Source organism: Tupaia chinensis, unplaced genomic scaffold (genome assembly GCF_000334495.1).
Source record: "Tupaia chinensis unplaced genomic scaffold, TupChi_1.0 Scaffold000416_1, whole genome shotgun sequence".
Classification (NCBI taxonomy): Eukaryota; Metazoa; Chordata; class Mammalia; order Scandentia; family Tupaiidae; genus Tupaia; species Tupaia belangeri.
In genome coordinates, this window is record NW_006159921.1 from 1,306,437 (window position 1) to 1,324,182 (window position 17,746).

At 42.4% G+C, this 17,746-nt stretch overlaps 2 protein-coding genes across 4 annotated transcripts in view; one reads left to right on the top strand and one right to left on the bottom strand.

Moving 5' to 3' along the window:
• The window catches only part of RAD51C (RAD51 paralog C), a 57,243-nt gene extending 43,186 nt beyond the window's left edge, over nt 1-14,057 (bottom strand). For all 3 annotated transcript variants that reach the window (XM_027774246.1, XM_006154630.3, XM_006154628.3), the window contains exons 1-3: nt 13,874-14,057; nt 6,265-6,523; nt 3,549-3,715 (exon numbers count right to left, since the gene is read on the bottom strand). In XM_027774246.1, coding sequence (XP_027630047.1) covers nt 3,549-3,715; nt 6,265-6,523; nt 13,874-13,991 — 544 coding nt within the window. In that variant the 5' untranslated portion in view covers nt 13,992-14,057. The remainder of the gene's footprint in view (nt 1-3,548; nt 3,716-6,264; nt 6,524-13,873) is intronic.
• SKA2 (spindle and kinetochore associated complex subunit 2) overlaps nt 1-17,746 on the top strand; it is a 1,094,818-nt gene that overhangs the window by 421,460 nt on the left and 655,612 nt on the right. The gene's annotated exons all lie outside the window — the stretch shown is intronic.

Below are 17,746 nucleotides of genomic sequence, written 5' to 3' on the forward strand. Positions count from 1 at the left end.
TCCAGGGTGCACACCCCCCATGGGAGAAAAAAAAAAAAAAAAAAAAAGAGAAATAAAAAAAGAAAAATACAAAGGAAAAAAAAAAAGAAAAAGAAAACAGGACCAATTCTCAAGAGAAAAAAAAAAAACCAAAAAAAAAAAAAAAAAAAAAAACAAAGTACTAAATACTTAGGAATAAAACTAACCAAGAAAGGCAAAGACCTCTATAAGGAAATTAAAAAGGACACAAAAAAAAGTAGGAGGACATCCCATGTTCCTGGATTGGCAGAATTAAAAATCAAAATGGCGATCCTATCCAAATTAATCTACATATTTAATGCAACCCCTATAACATTACAAGAGATATTCTTCACAGATCTAGTAAAGACAATCATAGAATTTGTCTGGAATCATAAAAGACTACGTATTGCCAAAGCCATTCTGCGCAAGAAGAGTGGAGTAGGGAGCATCTCACTTCCTGACCCCAAAATACACTACAAAACTGTGATAATCAAAACAGTATGCATTGGCACAAAAACAGACATGAGGACCAATGGAACAGAGTAGAGACCCCTTGGGACCAGCAGTTAGCATAATGGCTATGTTGCTGAACTCCCATGTAGCCGACTGCGGTTCAAGTCTCGGACCTGGTGGCTTAAAACTCACGCCGGGCGCGTATGCATGCGTGCCCAAGATCCCAAGAGGAGAATGGAGGAGAAGGGATTGCAGTGTGGCCGTCCTCCCGGGGGGGGTGGTGACTTCTCACTTTCTATCTCTCTGTCTCTCTCTCTCTGTCTGTCTGGTGAGTGCACGTGCCCCATAGCAAAAACAACAACAACAACAACAAAAAACTCTCCAAAGTAGAGACCCCAGAAATAAACCCCAAAACATACAGCCATCTCTTCTTTAACAAAGGGTACCAGTCAATCCAGTGGGAAAAGGAAAGCCTCTTTAGCAAGTGGTGCTAGAAAAACTGGGTATCCTCCTACACAAAGATGAATCTGAAGCCCTACCTCTCACCTCTGACAAAAATCAACCCAAAGTGGATCAAAGATCTAAACCTAAGATGGCAAACTATAAAACTACTGATAGAAAACATTGGGGAAACTCTGGGAGACAGTGGGGTAGGCAAAGACTTCTTAAGTAAGACCCCCCCAAAGCACAGGCAATAATCTCTAAAAACCATATACCAACTATCAGCACTCTATGGTAGAGACTAAAAGCCTGGAGGACATAAAAGTATTAAAAATTGTTATGGATACTAGAGACAAAGTGAAAAGAGTATGGGGGGGAAGAGTATAGAAAAGAAAATTTGGGGTAAAAAATAGAGAGGTAAGACATTTGTGGGACACAGATATGGTTTACTATTTGTTGATGAGGACATGTACAGTATTCTCAACCGGGCTGGGCTGAGGTGTTTATCATGCTGGGTAAAATCTCTTTACAATTTAAATGATGTATAGTAATTAAATGTGTAAATAATTTAAAAAAATAAAAGAAAAAGAAAAAAAAACAAAGGAGAGGACATCCTGGTCACTGACAACAATGGAGTCATTGCACCAGCCCTGACTTGCCTATCTTTAGACTTCCTTTATGTAAGAGAGAAATAAAATTCTCTTGTTCAAACAAAACAAAACAAAATTTAAGGGACCAGTAGATGGTGTAATGGTTACACTGCTGTACTCCCATGTGGTAGATAATGGTTCAAGTCCCAGACCTGGTGGCTTAAAACTCACACCAGGCGCGTGTGCATGAGTGCCCAAAACCCAAGAGGTGACTGGAGGAGAGGGGATTGCAGTGTGGCCATCCCCCCGAGGAGTGATTTCTCACTTTCTATCTCTCTGTCTCTCTGGTAAGTGCATGTGCCCTATAGTAAAAAAATCTATCTCTCTCAAAAAAAAAAAAAAACAAAATTAAAAAAAAAACAAAATAACAAATTATGCAGTTATATATTTTTTAATAATTATTTATTTTTAATTTTATTTATTCATTAATTTATTTTAATTTGACCAGAAAGAGACAGAGAAAAAGAGAGAGAGAGAGAGAAAGTGAGAAAGCAAGCCACCAGGTCCAGGATTCGAACTGTGGTCAGCCATGTTAAAGTGTCCAGCGCCTTAACCCCACACCACCTACTGGTCCCTGAAGCAGTTATATATGAATCAAAGCCCCAGAGGTAAATCAGTTTAATGTTTCAAACATTTATAGATGTTGATTCATACTACCTTCGGTTTTTGGAAAAACCATTATCCAAATCAATATATACTAAATACATTTAAGATTTGCTTCTATCGGGGACAGCAGGTGGCACAGTGGTGAAGGCACTAGACTCCCACTTGGTCAACTATGGTTTAAGTCCTGGACTGGGCACCTTGAAACTCACTTCCAGTGCATGTGCATGCAAAATCCTAAGAGAAGAATGGAGAAGAACTGTGAGACCAACAGATGGCATGGTGGTTACATCACTGGACTCCCATGTAGTTGACCGCAGTTCAAGTCCCAGACCCAGTGGCTTAAAACTCACGCCAAGTATGTGTGCATGCATGCCCAAAATTCTAAAAGAAAAATGGAGAAGAGAAGGGACTGCAGCATGGTCATCCCCTCTGGGGGGTGATTTCTAGATTTCTGTCTGTCTCTCTCTGTCTCTCCAGCGAGCACACATACCCTACAGCAAAAATCCCTAAATAAATAAATAGGGGACCAGCAGACAGTGTGGTGGTTAAAGCGCCGGACACTCCCACATGGGCGACCATGGTTCAAGTCTTGGACCTGGTGGCTTACTAACCCACTTTCTCTCTCTCTCTCTCTCTGTCTCTCTCTCTGGCCAAATAAAAATAAACGAATGAATAAATAAAATAAAAATAAAATAATTATTTTAATAAATAAATAAGAATGGAGCAAATCTGTTATGTGACCATCTCCCATGGGGTGATTTCTCTCTTTTTGTCTGTCTCACCAGCAAGGACACATGCCCTATAGCAAAAACAAACAAAGAAAACAAAACAAACAAACAAACAAACAAACAAAAACACCTCATATGAAGATGTCAACATTAGTTTAGACCAGGCAAACTGGAGTATGGTGATTGGAAGTCAGACACTTTCATATTTAAGGCTTCTTGCCCCAAAGCTCCTTCAGTAAGAAGTAAGGGACATAAGAAAGGATGAAAGGACAAAAAGGTGCATTTAGGCTGTGGCATTTCTTATTTTGTAACAAAGATATGAGAGCCTCACACTAGTACAATGTCAAATCATTAAGTTTCACATTCCAAATAGTCTTTTCCTTAGGTCTACAGATGAGCACAAAGGCAAATTACTTTTATCACACAGAAAAGAGGATCAGGGCCACCCAGTGGCATGATAGCTAAGGAGGACTAAATCCACGTGGCTTGAAAAACATGCCGGGCATGTGTGCATGTGCTCAAAATCTTGAGAGGAAAATGAAGGAGAAGGAAATTACAGCATGGCCATCATCCCAGGGGGGTGCTTTCTCAATTTCCCTCTCTCTGTCTCTGGAGAGTACATGCCCCTATAGCCAAAAAAAAAAAAAGAGAGGATCATTTGTTAACTTACCTTCTTCCATGTGTGTGCCTGCTATAAGATGAAGGTGCTGAATGCAGGCAGTAGCAAGGTCTACCACTCTATCAACCATAAAACTTCCTTCTGTATCAATAAAAATTGCTTCACCTGCTACTCCTCCAAAACATTCTGGTATCTGCACATCTACTGCCAACTGCATACTATAAAGAAAAAGTAGCCAAATGACCAAATCATTTTCATGATTATTTAAATCACTATCTTTCAAACATTAGCTATTGACCAATTAGGTACCAGTAAAAGTTGTATAAATGCAAATATACTCCCCAAGGGAACAGAAATATCAGATTCTCCATGGCTCCATGTATTTGTGAACCAACTGATGACTGGATTAGGGGGAGGGCATGGTATAAAACCACAATAAAGACTTTTTAATGGTTTTCAGACCTCTGTTAATAAACCACTCCTTCCCTTTTTTTCTCTTGAATTTGCTGGGATAGAGGGAGACAGCAGGAGACATGGGGGTTAAGGAGGTTGGATCCTTGGTGGCCAGCTGCATGACTGGAGTCACGCCAGGCGCATATGCATGAGTGCCCAAAATCCTGAGGAGAATGGAGATGAGATTGTGGTATGGTCATCCTTCCTGGGGAGTGCTTTCTCACTTTCCTCCTCTGTCTCTGTCCCGTGAGCACACAAGGGCCCTCTAGCAAAAATTAAAAAAAAAAAAAAAATTGCTAGAGGGTGCATGTGATCCCTGGAGACAGAGACAGTGAGAAAGCACTCCTCCTGGAGGGGATCCTGCCACACTCTCTTCTGCATTTGTCTTTTCAGAATTTTGGCATTCATATGCTCTTAGCCTGTTTTTCAAGCCCCTGGGTTAGAGAGTTGAACAGTGCAGTCAGCCGTGTGGGACCACCACACAGTGCAGTGAGTTGTATGGGTCCACCACACCACCCGGCTGGCTCTAACCCCCTTCCTTACTACACATACATTTATTTCAAAACATTTGACTTTCGGGAACCAGAAGTTAGCGTAATGGCTATGTTGCTGGACTCCCATGTAGTCGACTGTGGTTCACATCCCGGACCCAGTGGCTTAAAACTCACGCTGGATGCGTGTGCGTGCGTGCCCAAGATCCCGAGAGGAGAATGAAGAAGGGACTGCGTCATGACCATCCCCCTAGGGGGTGATTTCTCGCTTTCTGTCTCTCTGTCTCTCTTTGTCTGTCTGGCGAGCGCACGTGCCCTATAGCGAAAACCTCTCAAAAAAAAAAAAATTGACTTTCAAAGATATTCTCAAGAATAGAGAGAGACTGTTTTTTCTTGTTGTTGTTGTTTTTGTTTGTTTGTTTGTTTTTATTATAGTTTTCCTATATGGCACACGCACTAACTGGAGACAGAAAGAGAATGAGAATGAGCAATCAGTCCCAAGGAAGAATGACCAAACTGTAATCCCTTCTCCTCCAATCTTCTCTTGGGATTTTTAGGCACATACACAAATGTGCCTGGCATGTCTTTTAAGCTGCCATGTCAGTGACTTGAACCATGCTGCTGGCCATGTGGGATCCAGCTGCCTTAACCACCATGTCACCTGCTGGCCCAATATTGCCTGTTTAATACCACGCTATTTATTATGTTGCAAAAGAAACAGCTTTCGGGGCCAGCAGGTGGTATGGTAATTAGGGCAGCTGGATCTCACGTGGACAACTGTGATTTGAGTCCTGGATCAGGCAGCTTAAAGTCATGCCTGGCATGTGCACATGCATGCCCCAAATCCCAAGATGAAACTGGAGAAGGGATTGTGATGTGGCCATCCCCTGTTGAGATGCTTTCTCACTTCCCTTCTTTCTGTTATAGTCTGTCTCTGGCAGCATGAGCCCTAAAGCAAACATTAGGGGATAAAAACAAAAACAGCTTTTGATATCAAGTTAATTGTAACCATTTATTAAGATATGCTACTAGGGGACCAGCAGTTGGTGTAATGGCTATGTCGCTGGACTCCCATATAGTTGACTATGGTTCAAATCCTGGACCCAGTGGCATAAACTCACACCAGGGGTGTGTGCATGCGTGCCCAAGATCCCAAAAGGAGAATGGAGGAGAAGGGATTGTGGCATGGCCATCCCCCGGGGGGTGATTTCTTGCTTTCTGTCTCTCTGTCTCTGCCTTTCTGGTGAACGCATACACCCTACAGCAAAAATCTCTCTCAAAAAAAAAAAAAAAAGATATGCTACTAGAGTAACACAAATGGTAAGATGATTTTTGTTTTAGGTGTGTACATGACACATATAAAATTAAGAGCATAGGGACCTGCAGGTTAAGGCACTGGACAATCCCACATGGCTGACCACAGTTCAAATCCCAAACCTGGCAGCTTGCTTTCTCACTTTCCCCCTTCTCTCTGGTGAAATTAAAATAAAATAAATGAATTTTTAAAAATTCTTTTTTTAAAAGAATTATTTGTTTATTTATGCATTCATTTATTTTAATTTGACCAGAGAGAGAGAGAGAGAAAGCAAGTCACCAGATCTGGGACTCGAACCATGGTTGGTCACGTGGGAGTATCCAGAGCTTTAACCACCACGCCATCTGCTGGCCCCCAAAATAAAATAACTCTTAAAATAAAAAAAGTAAGAGCCTATATGTACCTATTTTGGTCTCCTGAATATAAACTAACAGCACAATACTCTATTTCTTATTAATACACAAAATCTTATTAATTCTACCCTTAAGAGGAGAAAATTTTATTTTACCATAACTGTGTTTTTCCAACACCTGGTACACCACAAATTTCTGTTGTTTTCATTAAGGGTATTCCACCTCCAAGAATATTATCCAGTGCTGAACAGAAGGTAACGATGAAGCCCTGGGTATGCTCTTGCTCAAGAAGTTCCAGTGCTGTACACTTCTTTCCTGACTCAGATGGACCACCGTATCTTGGTTTACTTGTGAGACATTCTCTTCTAATAATCTGCAAGGTTTCTAAAGCTTCCTCTTTAGATATCCCAACTTCTGAAAGTAAAATAAGAAAATGTATCCTGATTTTAGATTTAAAAGTCAAAAATAATGTGTTTGTTCTTTCATTTTAATTTTTACATAATAAGAACAATGCCTACATAAACATTACAATGTGACATTAACTGTTTTGGGGGCTGGCAGGTGGCGTGGTGGTTAAGGCACTGGACTCCCACATGGCTGAGACCATGGTTCAAGTCCTTGACTTAGTGGGTTGCTTTCTCACTTTCCCTCTCTCTGGTCAAATTAAAAAATAATAATAATTGGAACTAGCAGTAGGTATATGGTTATGTCACAGGACTCCCATGTAGTCAATAATGGTTCAAGTCCCAGGCCCAGTGGCTTAAAACTCACACTGGAGGCAGCAGGTGGCATGGTGGTTAAAAGTGCAGGACTCCCACATGAATGACCAGTTTGAGTCCCAGACTTGGTGGATTGCTTTCTCACTTTCTCTCTCCCTCACTCTGTTTCTCTCTAATCAAACTGAAAAATAATGATAATATATAAATAAATAATTAAAAAAAAAAAAAACCAAAACAAAACCTCACACTGGGCGTGTACGCATGTGAACCCAAAATCCCAAGAGGAGAATGGAGAAGGAATTGTGGTGTGGCCATTCCCTCCCCTGCAGGGTGTAATTTCTCACTTTCTGGGACCAGCAGATGGCTTAATGGTCACTGGGCTCCCACATAGTCAACTGTGGTTTGAGTCCTGGACCCTGATGGCTTAAAACTCATGCGAGGGGTGTGGGGGTGTGTGTGTGTGTGTGTGTGTGTGTGTGTGTGTGTGCGCCCAGGATCCCGGAAAGAGAATAGAGGAATAGGGATTGTGGCGTGGCCATCCCCCTGGGGGGTAATTTCTTGCTTCCTGTCTCTGTCTCTCGCAAGCACAAGCGTCCTACAGCAAAAATATCTCTTAAAAAAAAAAATGATAATAATAAATAAAATTGGGATCAGCAGATGGCCTAATGGTTACATCCCTGGATTGCCACATAGTCAACGTGGTTCGAGTCCCGATCTGGCAACTTGAAACCCATGCCAGGCACGTGTGCATGCATATCCAAAATCCCAAGAGGATAATGGAGGAGAAGGGACTGAGGTGTGGCCATCCCCCCTGGGGGGTGATTTCTCGCTTTCTGTCTCTCTTGTCTCTCCAGGGAATGCATGTGCCCTATAGCAAAAATTGCTCTCTCGGGACCAGCACTTGGCGTAATGGCTATGTCGTTGGACTCCCAGGTAGTCAACTGCAGTTCAAGTCCCCAGACCCGGTGGCTTAAACTCATGCCAGATGTATGTGTGTGCATGCCCAAGATCCCGAGGGGAGAATGAAAAAAAAAAAAAAAAAAAAAAAAAAAAAAAAACTCTCTCTTACAATAAATTAATAATTTTTTTTAAATAATTTTAAAAACATTACATTAGGGAAAAGCAGTTGGCGAAAGGGCTATGTCGCTGGACTCCCATGCAGTCAACCATGGTTCAAGTCCCGGACTTGGGGGCTTAAACTCACATGGGGCATGTGTGTGTGTGCCTAAGATCCTGAGAGGAGAATGGAGGAAAAGGGATTGCAGCATGGCCATCCCCCATGGGGGGTGATTTCTTGCTTTCTGTCTCTCTGTCTCTCTCTTGTCTTTCTGGGGAGTGCACACGCCCTACAGCAAAAACCTCTTTTAAAAAATTACATTGACTATTTTTTCAAATTAATAAAGGCATCTGTCTATGTTTCAGTCATCACAAAAGTTTTACCTATTCTTCAGAAACAATTCTACTGAAGTATTTCTGAGTATCTACAAGAGTATTTTAGGAGGTCGGAAAAAATACACTAGCTCTTAGTCTTCTTACTTTTTTGGTTTGATGAAGCTGTAGTTACAGTGTTCTCATGAGGTATACAGATTATTTTTCAGCTAAGAATGAAAATGGCTTATTCTGTGGGTCAGCTGGTGGTGTCATGGTCACGGTAGCTGGATCCCACATAGCTGACAGCACCATGGGTGTGAGTCCCAGACCTTGCAGCTTGAAAAAAAACAGTCTGGGCTCATGTGTGTACATGCCTAAAAATCCCAAATGGAGAGAGAAAAATGGAGAAAAGATTACATGTGATCCTTCCCAATGGGAGGTATCCCACTCATCCCAACCTCCAACCTTGCAAGTGCACCCACCCTCTGGCAAAATTAAGGGGGAAACAAAAGGAAAGAAAATGGTTTCTTTTCCTAAAACATGTACTATAAGTACATGTATCATTCATAACTTAAAATTCTGCTGAAACACTAAAATAAAAATTAATTTACAAGGGTCAAAAGGTTGCATAGTGGTTAAGGTGCTAGCTGGATTCCACATGACTGACCACGGTCTAAGGCCTAGATCTGGTGGCATAAAAATCACAGAAAGCACAAGTGTGTGCATGCCTAGACTCTAAAGAGGAGAATGAAGGAGAAGAGACTGCAGTGTGACCATCCCCAGTGTGTGTGGGGGGTGATTTCTCACTTCCTCTCTCTCTCTCCACCAAGCACACACACCCCATGGCAAAAACCTAAAAAACAAAAATTTATCACTCCAAAGTATTTGAGAATTATATAAGGCACAAATAATAACAGATACGTGCTTCAACTACACATTTTCTTCCTGTGTAATAATATGGCCTGAGAAAACCAAACAACAATTACAAAATACGCTGCCTGAAAAAGAAATAATGATGAGGATATCACTTATCAATTTGATGTATACTTTGGCAAGTCAATGAACTACACATATGGTGCAAATAAAAGACAACGGTGCAGGGCCAGCATGTGACATGGTGGTTAAGGTGCTGGATTCCCACACGGCCAACCACAGTTCAAGTCCCAGACCAGGCAGTTTGCTTTCTCACTTTCTCTCTCTCTCTATATATATATATCTGACTGTCGCCAGTCCAATTAAAACATAATAATAATAAATAAATAAAATTAAATCTTTTTTAAAGATGTATTTATTTAAGGGACCAGAGTTGGCATAATGGCTGTGTCACAGGACTCCCATGTAGCCAACTGCAGTTTGAATACCGGACCCAATCGACAGCTTAAATTCATGCTGGGCATGTGTAAGTGTATGTCGAAGATCCTTAAAGGAAAATGGAGAAGAAAGGATTGCGGTGTGGCCATCCCCCAAAAGGGTGATTTCTTGCTTTCTATCTCTCTGTCTTTCTGGCAAGTGCATGTGCCCTATAGCAAAAAACCTCTCCAAAAAAAAAAAAAAAAAAAGATTTATTTATTTAATTATATTTGTTATTATTTTTTAATTTGACCAGAGAGAGAAAAGAGGGAAAACAAGAAAGTAAGCCACCAGGTCCAGGACTCAAACTGCAGTCAGTCATGTGGGAATCTAGCGTATTTAACAATCACACCACTTGCCAGCCCCATAAATAAAATAATTCTTAAAAAAAGTAAATAAATAAAAGACAATGGTTTGTAGTAGGGCCGGCCAAGTGGTTTGGTGGTTAAAGTGGATAGATCCCACATAGCTGACTGTACAGTTTAAGTCCCAGAACCTACAGCTTAAAAAATATGCCAAACACGTGCGCACCTATCTGCATGTGCTAAAAATCCCAAGAGGTGAATGGAGGAGAAGGAAATGCAGTGTGGTCAACCCTCCCACCAGGGAAGGTGGGGGTGATTTCTTACTTTCTCTTTTCTGGGAGCACCTGTACACTCTAGCAAAATATATAAATAAATAAATAAAGCTAAAGACCATGGTGATAAGCATTTAAGAAATAAAAAATCCTATCCAATTCAAGAAGTTGAAGGTGGCATAACTTTGCTAGGGTCTGTAAATCCTGCCTACTTCACTTACTGTGTTACTCTGAGCATGTCTGAGCATGTTATTTTTCTGTGATTCAGATCTTCTTTCATATAATGAGAATTAGACAATACATGTAAAAAGTTTGGTAGAGGGGCCAGCAGATGGCATAATGGTTACGTTCCTGGACTCCCACAAGGCTAACTGCAGTTCGAGTCCCAGACCTGGAGGCTTGAGACTTACACCAGATGTGTTTGCATGCGTGACCAAAGTCCTGAGAGAGGGGACTGGAACATGGCCATCCTCCCTGGGAGTGATTTCTCACTTTCTGTGTCTATCTTTCCAGCTGTGCACGTGCATAGGGCAAAAATTCTCTTTAAAAAAAAAAAAAAAAGCTTTAGAATACCAAAGGTATTCAAAATACTCATTATTAGAAATTATTTAGGGGATGGCCAACTGATTTTTGAGAAGGGGTACCAATCAATCCAGTGGGAAAAGGAAAACCTCTTCAGCAAATGGTGCTGGCAAAACTGGATTCCACTTGCAGAAAGATGAATCTGAACCCCTACCTCTCACCTCTGACAAAAATAAAGTCAAGGTGGATCAAAGATCTAAATCTAAGACCTCAAACTATAAAACTGCTCCTGGAAAACACCGGGGAAACTCTGGGAGACACTGGGGTAGGGAAATACTTCTTAAATAAGACCCCCAAAGCACAGTCAATAATCCCCAAAATAGACAACTGGGATTACATCAGACTAAGAAGTTTCTGCATGGCAAAGGACACAGTAATTTGTGTGAATAGCTATCACTCAGAATGGGAAAATATTTTTGTAAACTGTATGTCAGATAAGGGACTGATAACCAGAATTCACAAGAAATTCAAGCAGCTGTTCTGAAAAAAGACAATTAATCCTATACAAAGATGGCAGAATGAGTTGAACATACAGCTCTCTAAAGACGACATACAAAGGGACCAGCAGCTAGCGTAATGGCTATGTCGCTGAACTCTCATGTAGCCAACTGTGGTTCGACTACCGAACCCAGTGGCTTAAACTCACGCCAGGGACATGTGCGTGTGTGCCCAAGATCCCAGAGAAGAATGAACAAGGGATTGCAGTGTGCCCCCCCCCCGGGGGGTGCTTTCTCGCTTTCTATCTCTCTGTCTCTGTCTTTCTGGCAAGCGCACATGCCCTATAGAAAAAACCTCTCAAAAAAAAAAGGATGACATATGAATAGTTAAAAGGCATATGAAAAAATGCTCAACATCCTTCATTGTAAGGGAAATGCAGATCAAAACAAGAATGAGATACCAAGTGAAGCAAGCCATGCTATGAAGGAGAGGCATTGTATGTCCCCACTTAATATATACCGAGTGTCTGCACTCTATGACTGAAACTAATTGTCTAAAGTATATAGAAACGCAGTATATAGATATAAATACCAGATATAGTGTGTGTGAAAGAGGAGGGACTGAGGAAGGACATTTGGGGGAGGGACAGGGAGGCAAAGCATTAATGGCACAAAGAGGTATGGTATTATCTGTTGAAGGTATTTTGTAGTTTTATCAACAGCACTAGGGAGAAATGTTCACCTGTTGAAATATCCATTTTGTAAGACAAATAATGTGATTGAATGTATGAAGAAAATGAAATGAAAAAAAAAAAAAAAGAAATTATTCAGGGGACCAGCAGTTGGTGTAATAGTTGTCACTGGACTCCCATGTAGTTCACTGAGGTTCGAATCTTGGATCTGGTGGCTTAAACTCACACTGGGCATGTGTGCGTGTGTGCCCAAGATCCTGAGAGGAGAATGGAGGAAAAGGGATTGCGGTGTGGCCATCCCCCCCCAGGGGTGATTTCTCGCTTTCTGTCTCTCTGTCTTTCTGGCAAATGCCCATGCCCTATAGCAAAAACCTCTCCAAAAAAAAAAAATCTTTGCTTTAGGTTAAAATTTTGTTTCATCTTCTCCAGTGAATAGCACAAATCTGGGCATACCATAATGAACACAGTAAATACCCACTCAGCTTCATTTTTATATATCAGGATGCAGTGGTAACCACCAACATATACTCAACAGTACTCTGGAATATGAAGTTTTGGGTTTTTCAGTAAATTTTGTAAGAAAACTGATGTCTTTTTTTTTTTTTGGAGAGAGATTTTTGTTATAGGGCCCATGCGCCCACCAGAGAGACAGACAGCAAGAAATCACTCCTCCAGGGGGGATGGCCATGCTGCAATCCATTCTCCTCTTGGGATCTTGGACACACACATATAGGCACCTGGAGTGAGTTTTAGGCCAATGAGACTTAAAGGGCGGTCAACTGCATGGGAGTCCATCAGCAGACTACAGGAATGTAACCATTATATGCCATCTACTGGTCTTCAGATGTCTTTTTCTTGAGAGAGAGATTTTTATAGGACACGTGCACTTGCCAACAACAGAGAGAGAGGCAGAGACAGACAAAAAAGAGAAATCATCCCCCAGGGCCATCCCTTCTCTTCCATTCTCCTCTGGGGATTTGGGGCACACACCTGGCATGAGTTTCAAGCCACCGGGTGGGGTACTTGAATCATGGTTGACTACATGGGAGTTCAGCGACCTAACCATTACGCCATCTGCTGATCCCCCCCTTTTTAACTGTTTTTTTTCCAGGTTCTCAGTCTGGGTCTCCAGTCCTACAGGAACCTTGCATTTCTTGAATCTCTATCCTTTGGAACAGGGGAAATGAGACAGCCTGTCTTATTTCCAATTCTGACAACCATTATCCTTAAGTTACTTAACTGGGGCCAGCAGGTGGGGTGGTGGTTGAGGCGTTGGATTCCCACAAGGCCCACCAGGGTTTGAGTCCCAGACCTGGTAACTTGCTTTCTCACTTTCTAGTCAAAAAATAATGATAATGAATAAAATTAAATATTCTTTTAAGAAGTTACTTAAAGGGGGATGGTAAGTGGTGTAGGGGTTAATGGTGCTGGACTCCCATATGGCCGACCAAGGTTCAAATCTTGGACCTAGCAGCTTGCTTTCTCACTCGCCTCCCCTCGCTCTCTCTCTCTCTGGTCAAATTAAGTAAATAAATACATAGTTAAATAAAATAATTCTTTTTAAAAATAGTTACATAACCTCCTAAACAAAAACACCAGTTATCAACCAGCAGTTGGCATAGTGTTTAAGAGTGCTGGGACTCCCACAGGCCGACTGTGGTTCGAGACCCAGACCTGGCAGCTTGCTTTCTCACTTTCTCTTTCTGTCCTCTCTCGTCAAATTAAAGAAATAAAGTTAAATAAAATAATTATTTTTTAAAAATAGAAAAACCAGTAATCTCATAAACATGTTGGACATAATTATCCACGTTTTATATATGTATGTGCAGTAATCCTGAAAGCATTCAGCAGGCACTGCCAGAAAAAGCAACAGCAAATGTTTTCACGACTGCAGTATTCTAACCACTCAAATTTTAAGTGGAGTCAACTTTGTAAACGCGGTCTTAACTAAATCTGGCGGAAACCAGGCGGGAGAACGAAGAGGAGGCGGTGCCGACGGTGGCCCAGTGTACCTCCCTGCTGTCGGAAACCATTACCTTTGCTGAGCTCGGAGGGTTTCACCTCTAGAAGCTCCTCAGCAGTCTGGAAACCTGCGGACACTAGCTTCACCCGCACGGCCGGAGACAGCGGGAAACTCACTAAATCCCGCTGCATTTCAAAGAGACACGCCTAAACGCGCGCTTGCGCACCAACGGAGCCGCTAAATCCCGCAAGCCGGTGTCCGGCTGTGCGGAATAGCGTCAGACGTAGAGCGGAAGGGGCGGGGTTTGAACCCCTACCGCACGCGGTTTGGGGGTTTTGCCGCCCTGCGGAGGCATGTAAAACTGTACACTCTTCGGCGGCGTTTCCGTTGATTCCTTCAACTCTGATTTAGATTTGCCCCATCAAAGATACAGCCTGAGGGACCAGCAGTTAGCGTAATGGCTATGTCGCTGGACTCCCACGTAGTTGACCGCGGTTCGAGTCCCGGACCCAGTGGCTTAAACTCACGCCGGGTGCATGTGGTGTGCGTGCCCAAGATCCCGAGAGGAGAAGGGATTGCGGCGTTGCCATTCCCCCTGGGGGGTGATTTCTCGCTTTCTGTCTCTATGTCTCTCTCTGGCGAGCGCATGCACCCTATAGCAAAAACCTCTCAAAAAAAAAAAAACAGATACAGCCTAATAGTGGAAAGATGGAGACCATTAAATGGATATTGAGTCTTAGGGGCTCTACACACATTTTATTGCCTCAGCCCACAGAGTTAATAGGAATGATCTCCCGGAGTAGGAGTTGTGGAAACACACACAGCCCTGTTAACAGTCATAATGTGAGAAGTCCAGGAAACAGTTATGTAAAGATTAATCTGCCTGCCCACTGTAGGGCTCCAGTCACTTGGCACTTCTAGTCGGCCTTGGCGAGCCCCCCTTGCCTGCCCCCCTCGCCTTTCCCACCCTCGCAAGGAATTGTGGGCTAGCCGCCCACGGCTCGGAAGCCACGGGGCGCAGGTCCCCACCCCCCCGGGGAGCCGAGTCTGGACCGTGGAGGTTTCCGAGACCGTTGGTGCTTCCCGGCTGAGGCTGTTAAGTGCTTCATGGCCTGCTTAGCTAAGAAGTAGCAGGAAAAGTAAGCAAATGATATACCCACGGTGGGCTGGACCTGGGCTCCTTGGGTTCTGAGAGGGCGGGATTGAGCTATGCAGCAACTTCTGTTCTGGTGCAAAGTTGGACGCGAGTGTTCAAGCCGTGGAGTTAGTCACTTATAAAGTATAGAACTTCAGGAGAATCCAAAAGCAATTTGGAAGGGAACCCATGAGGTCTTTCATTGCCAGGCGAGTACACCTTATTAGGGGAGTAACTCATCTTCTATCTACTACTGAGGAGTCTTCTTTCCAGTTTAATGTAACTCCGATCTCTGAAAGTGCGTAAGGGGTAAACAAAAACCAAAACAGCATATGTTGAGCACTTCAGCGAATACTGCGCGTTTCGAATACTCGTAGCTCTGTCACAGGAAGATAAAGATATAGGAGCTTCGAACACAGTTTTATTAAAACCAAAATTCAAACCTAGTATCCTTTTTACTACTCTAAGCTACCTCCATATGGTGAACCCCTTCTTGAACAGAATGCAAGAAGTGTTTGTTCCTTATTTGGTCGGATAGATAGGTCATGGAACAATTGGTAGAACTAGGCAAAATACGATTCGCCACTCAGTATATTGTTTAACTTCTTTTTAAAAATTATTTAAGTTTGTTTGTTTGTTTATTTTAACTTGACCAGAGGGACAGAGCGTGGGGCAGGGGGGATGGGGGAAGTGAGATAGCAAGCTACTAGGTCCAGGACTTGAACCACGGTTGGCCACGTGGGAGTCCAACGCCCTTAACCACCATGCCACCTGCCAGCCCCAATATATTGTTTAACTTCTAATATGGTGTACCGCTGGGTATTCACTAGGCATTACATAAATACAGTCTGGAGAATTCATGGTTATGCTTATAAAGTAGCCAGGTTCTTGGGTAAAGTGGAGATGATGTTGACACATTCAGCAATAGCTCCTCAGTTAGTTTGATCATACTGAAGGGATTGATTATGTTTAGAATTTTGTTTCATTGTCAGTAGAGAGTTAAGAAACTAGGGGATGCTTAATGATTATGTTGCAGGACTCCCCCATAGTAAACCACTGTTTGAATCTTGGACCCAGTAGCTTTAAACTCACTCCTGGCACCTGTGCCCATGCCCCAAAATCCCAAAAAAGAGAATGGAGGAGAAGGGGTTTTGCCATCCTTCTGGGGCTGATTTCTCACTTTGTTTCTTGCTCTCTCTCTCTCTCTGGTGAGCACATGAGCCCTGTAAGGCGCTGGATTCCTACATGGCGGACTCTGGGGTTCCAGTCACTTTCTCACTTTCCCTTTCTCTCTCTGGTGAGCACATGTGCCCTATAACCAATTTTTAAAAAAAATAAGAACTAAGTTCATTTTTTTAAAAAAGGAGAAACTAGTGAAATCTATTTGTATTTATACAATTAGATATTATTATTATCTTCTGACTTTTTTTTTTTTTTTTTTTTTTTTTTTTAGTTTTCCTATAGGGCATGAGTGCTTGCCAGACAGAGGGAGGGAAAGTGAGAAGTCACTCCTGAAGTATATGGCCACGCGGTAGTCCCTCTCCTCCGTTTTCTTCTTGGAATTTTGGGTACACACACATGCCTGGCAGGCTTTTCACTCAGCTCGGTCTAGAATTTGAACCAGTCTAGAATTTCAGCTGCAGAATTGGCCATGTAGGATCCAGCTGCTTAACCACTCCACCACAGGCTGGCCCTCTTCTGATCTTTGAGTTGCCAATAATAACAATTAGTTTCACTGTCATTCTTAAGATTTATGTGATGCAGTTTGATCTTTTAAAAATTGATTATTTGGAGACCAACAAATGGCATAATGGTTACATTGCTGGACTCCCACATGGTCACCTGTGGTTCGTGTCCTGGACTGGGTGGCCTGAAACTCATGACAGACACGTGTGCATGCCCAAAATCCCAAAAGGAGATTGGAGGAAAAGGGATTGCAATGTGACCATCCCCCCAGGAGGATTTCTTGCTTCTGCCTCTGTCTCTCTGGCGAGCACATGCACCGTATACCAAAAGTCTCTCTAGAAAATTAATAAATAAACAAATAAATTAAATTTATTTTGGGGGGTTAGCAGGTGGTGTGGTGGTTAAGGGTGCTGGACTTCCACATGGCCAACCATAGTTTGAGATCCAAACCTGGTGGCTTGCATTCTTCCTTTCTCTCTCTTTCTGTGTCTCTCTTTCTCTCATTCACTCTGTCCCTCTCTGATCAAATTAAATAAATAATTTCTTCTTTTTTTTTTTTTTTGAGAGGTTTTTTTGCTATAGGGCGCATTTGCTCGCCAGACAGACAGAGAGAGAGACATAGAGACAGAAAGCGAGAAATCACCCCCCAGGGGAGATGGTCACGCCACAATCCCTTCTCCTCCATTCTCCTCTCGGGATCTTGGGCACACACACACACACGCCCGGTGTGAGTTTTAAGCCACCTGGTCCAGGACGCGAACTGCGGTCGACTACGTGGGAGTCCAGCGACATAAAATAATTTCTTTTTAAAAAACATAGCTTATAGGGGCCTGCAGGTGGTGTGGTTAAGGTCTCTGGACTCCCACATGGCCAAATGCGATTGAAATCCCAGATCTGGTGGCTTGTTTTCTCAATTTCTCTCCCTCTCTCCCTCTCTCTCTCTTTCTCATCCCTCTCTGGTCAAATTAAAATAAATAAGTAAGTAAATAATTCTTTTTTAAAATTATGTATTTAATTTTATTTATTCATTCATTTATTTTAATTTGACCAGATAGAGACATAGAGAGAAAGAGAGAGAGCAAGCCTCCAGGTCTGGGATTTGAACAATGGTCAACCATGTGGGAA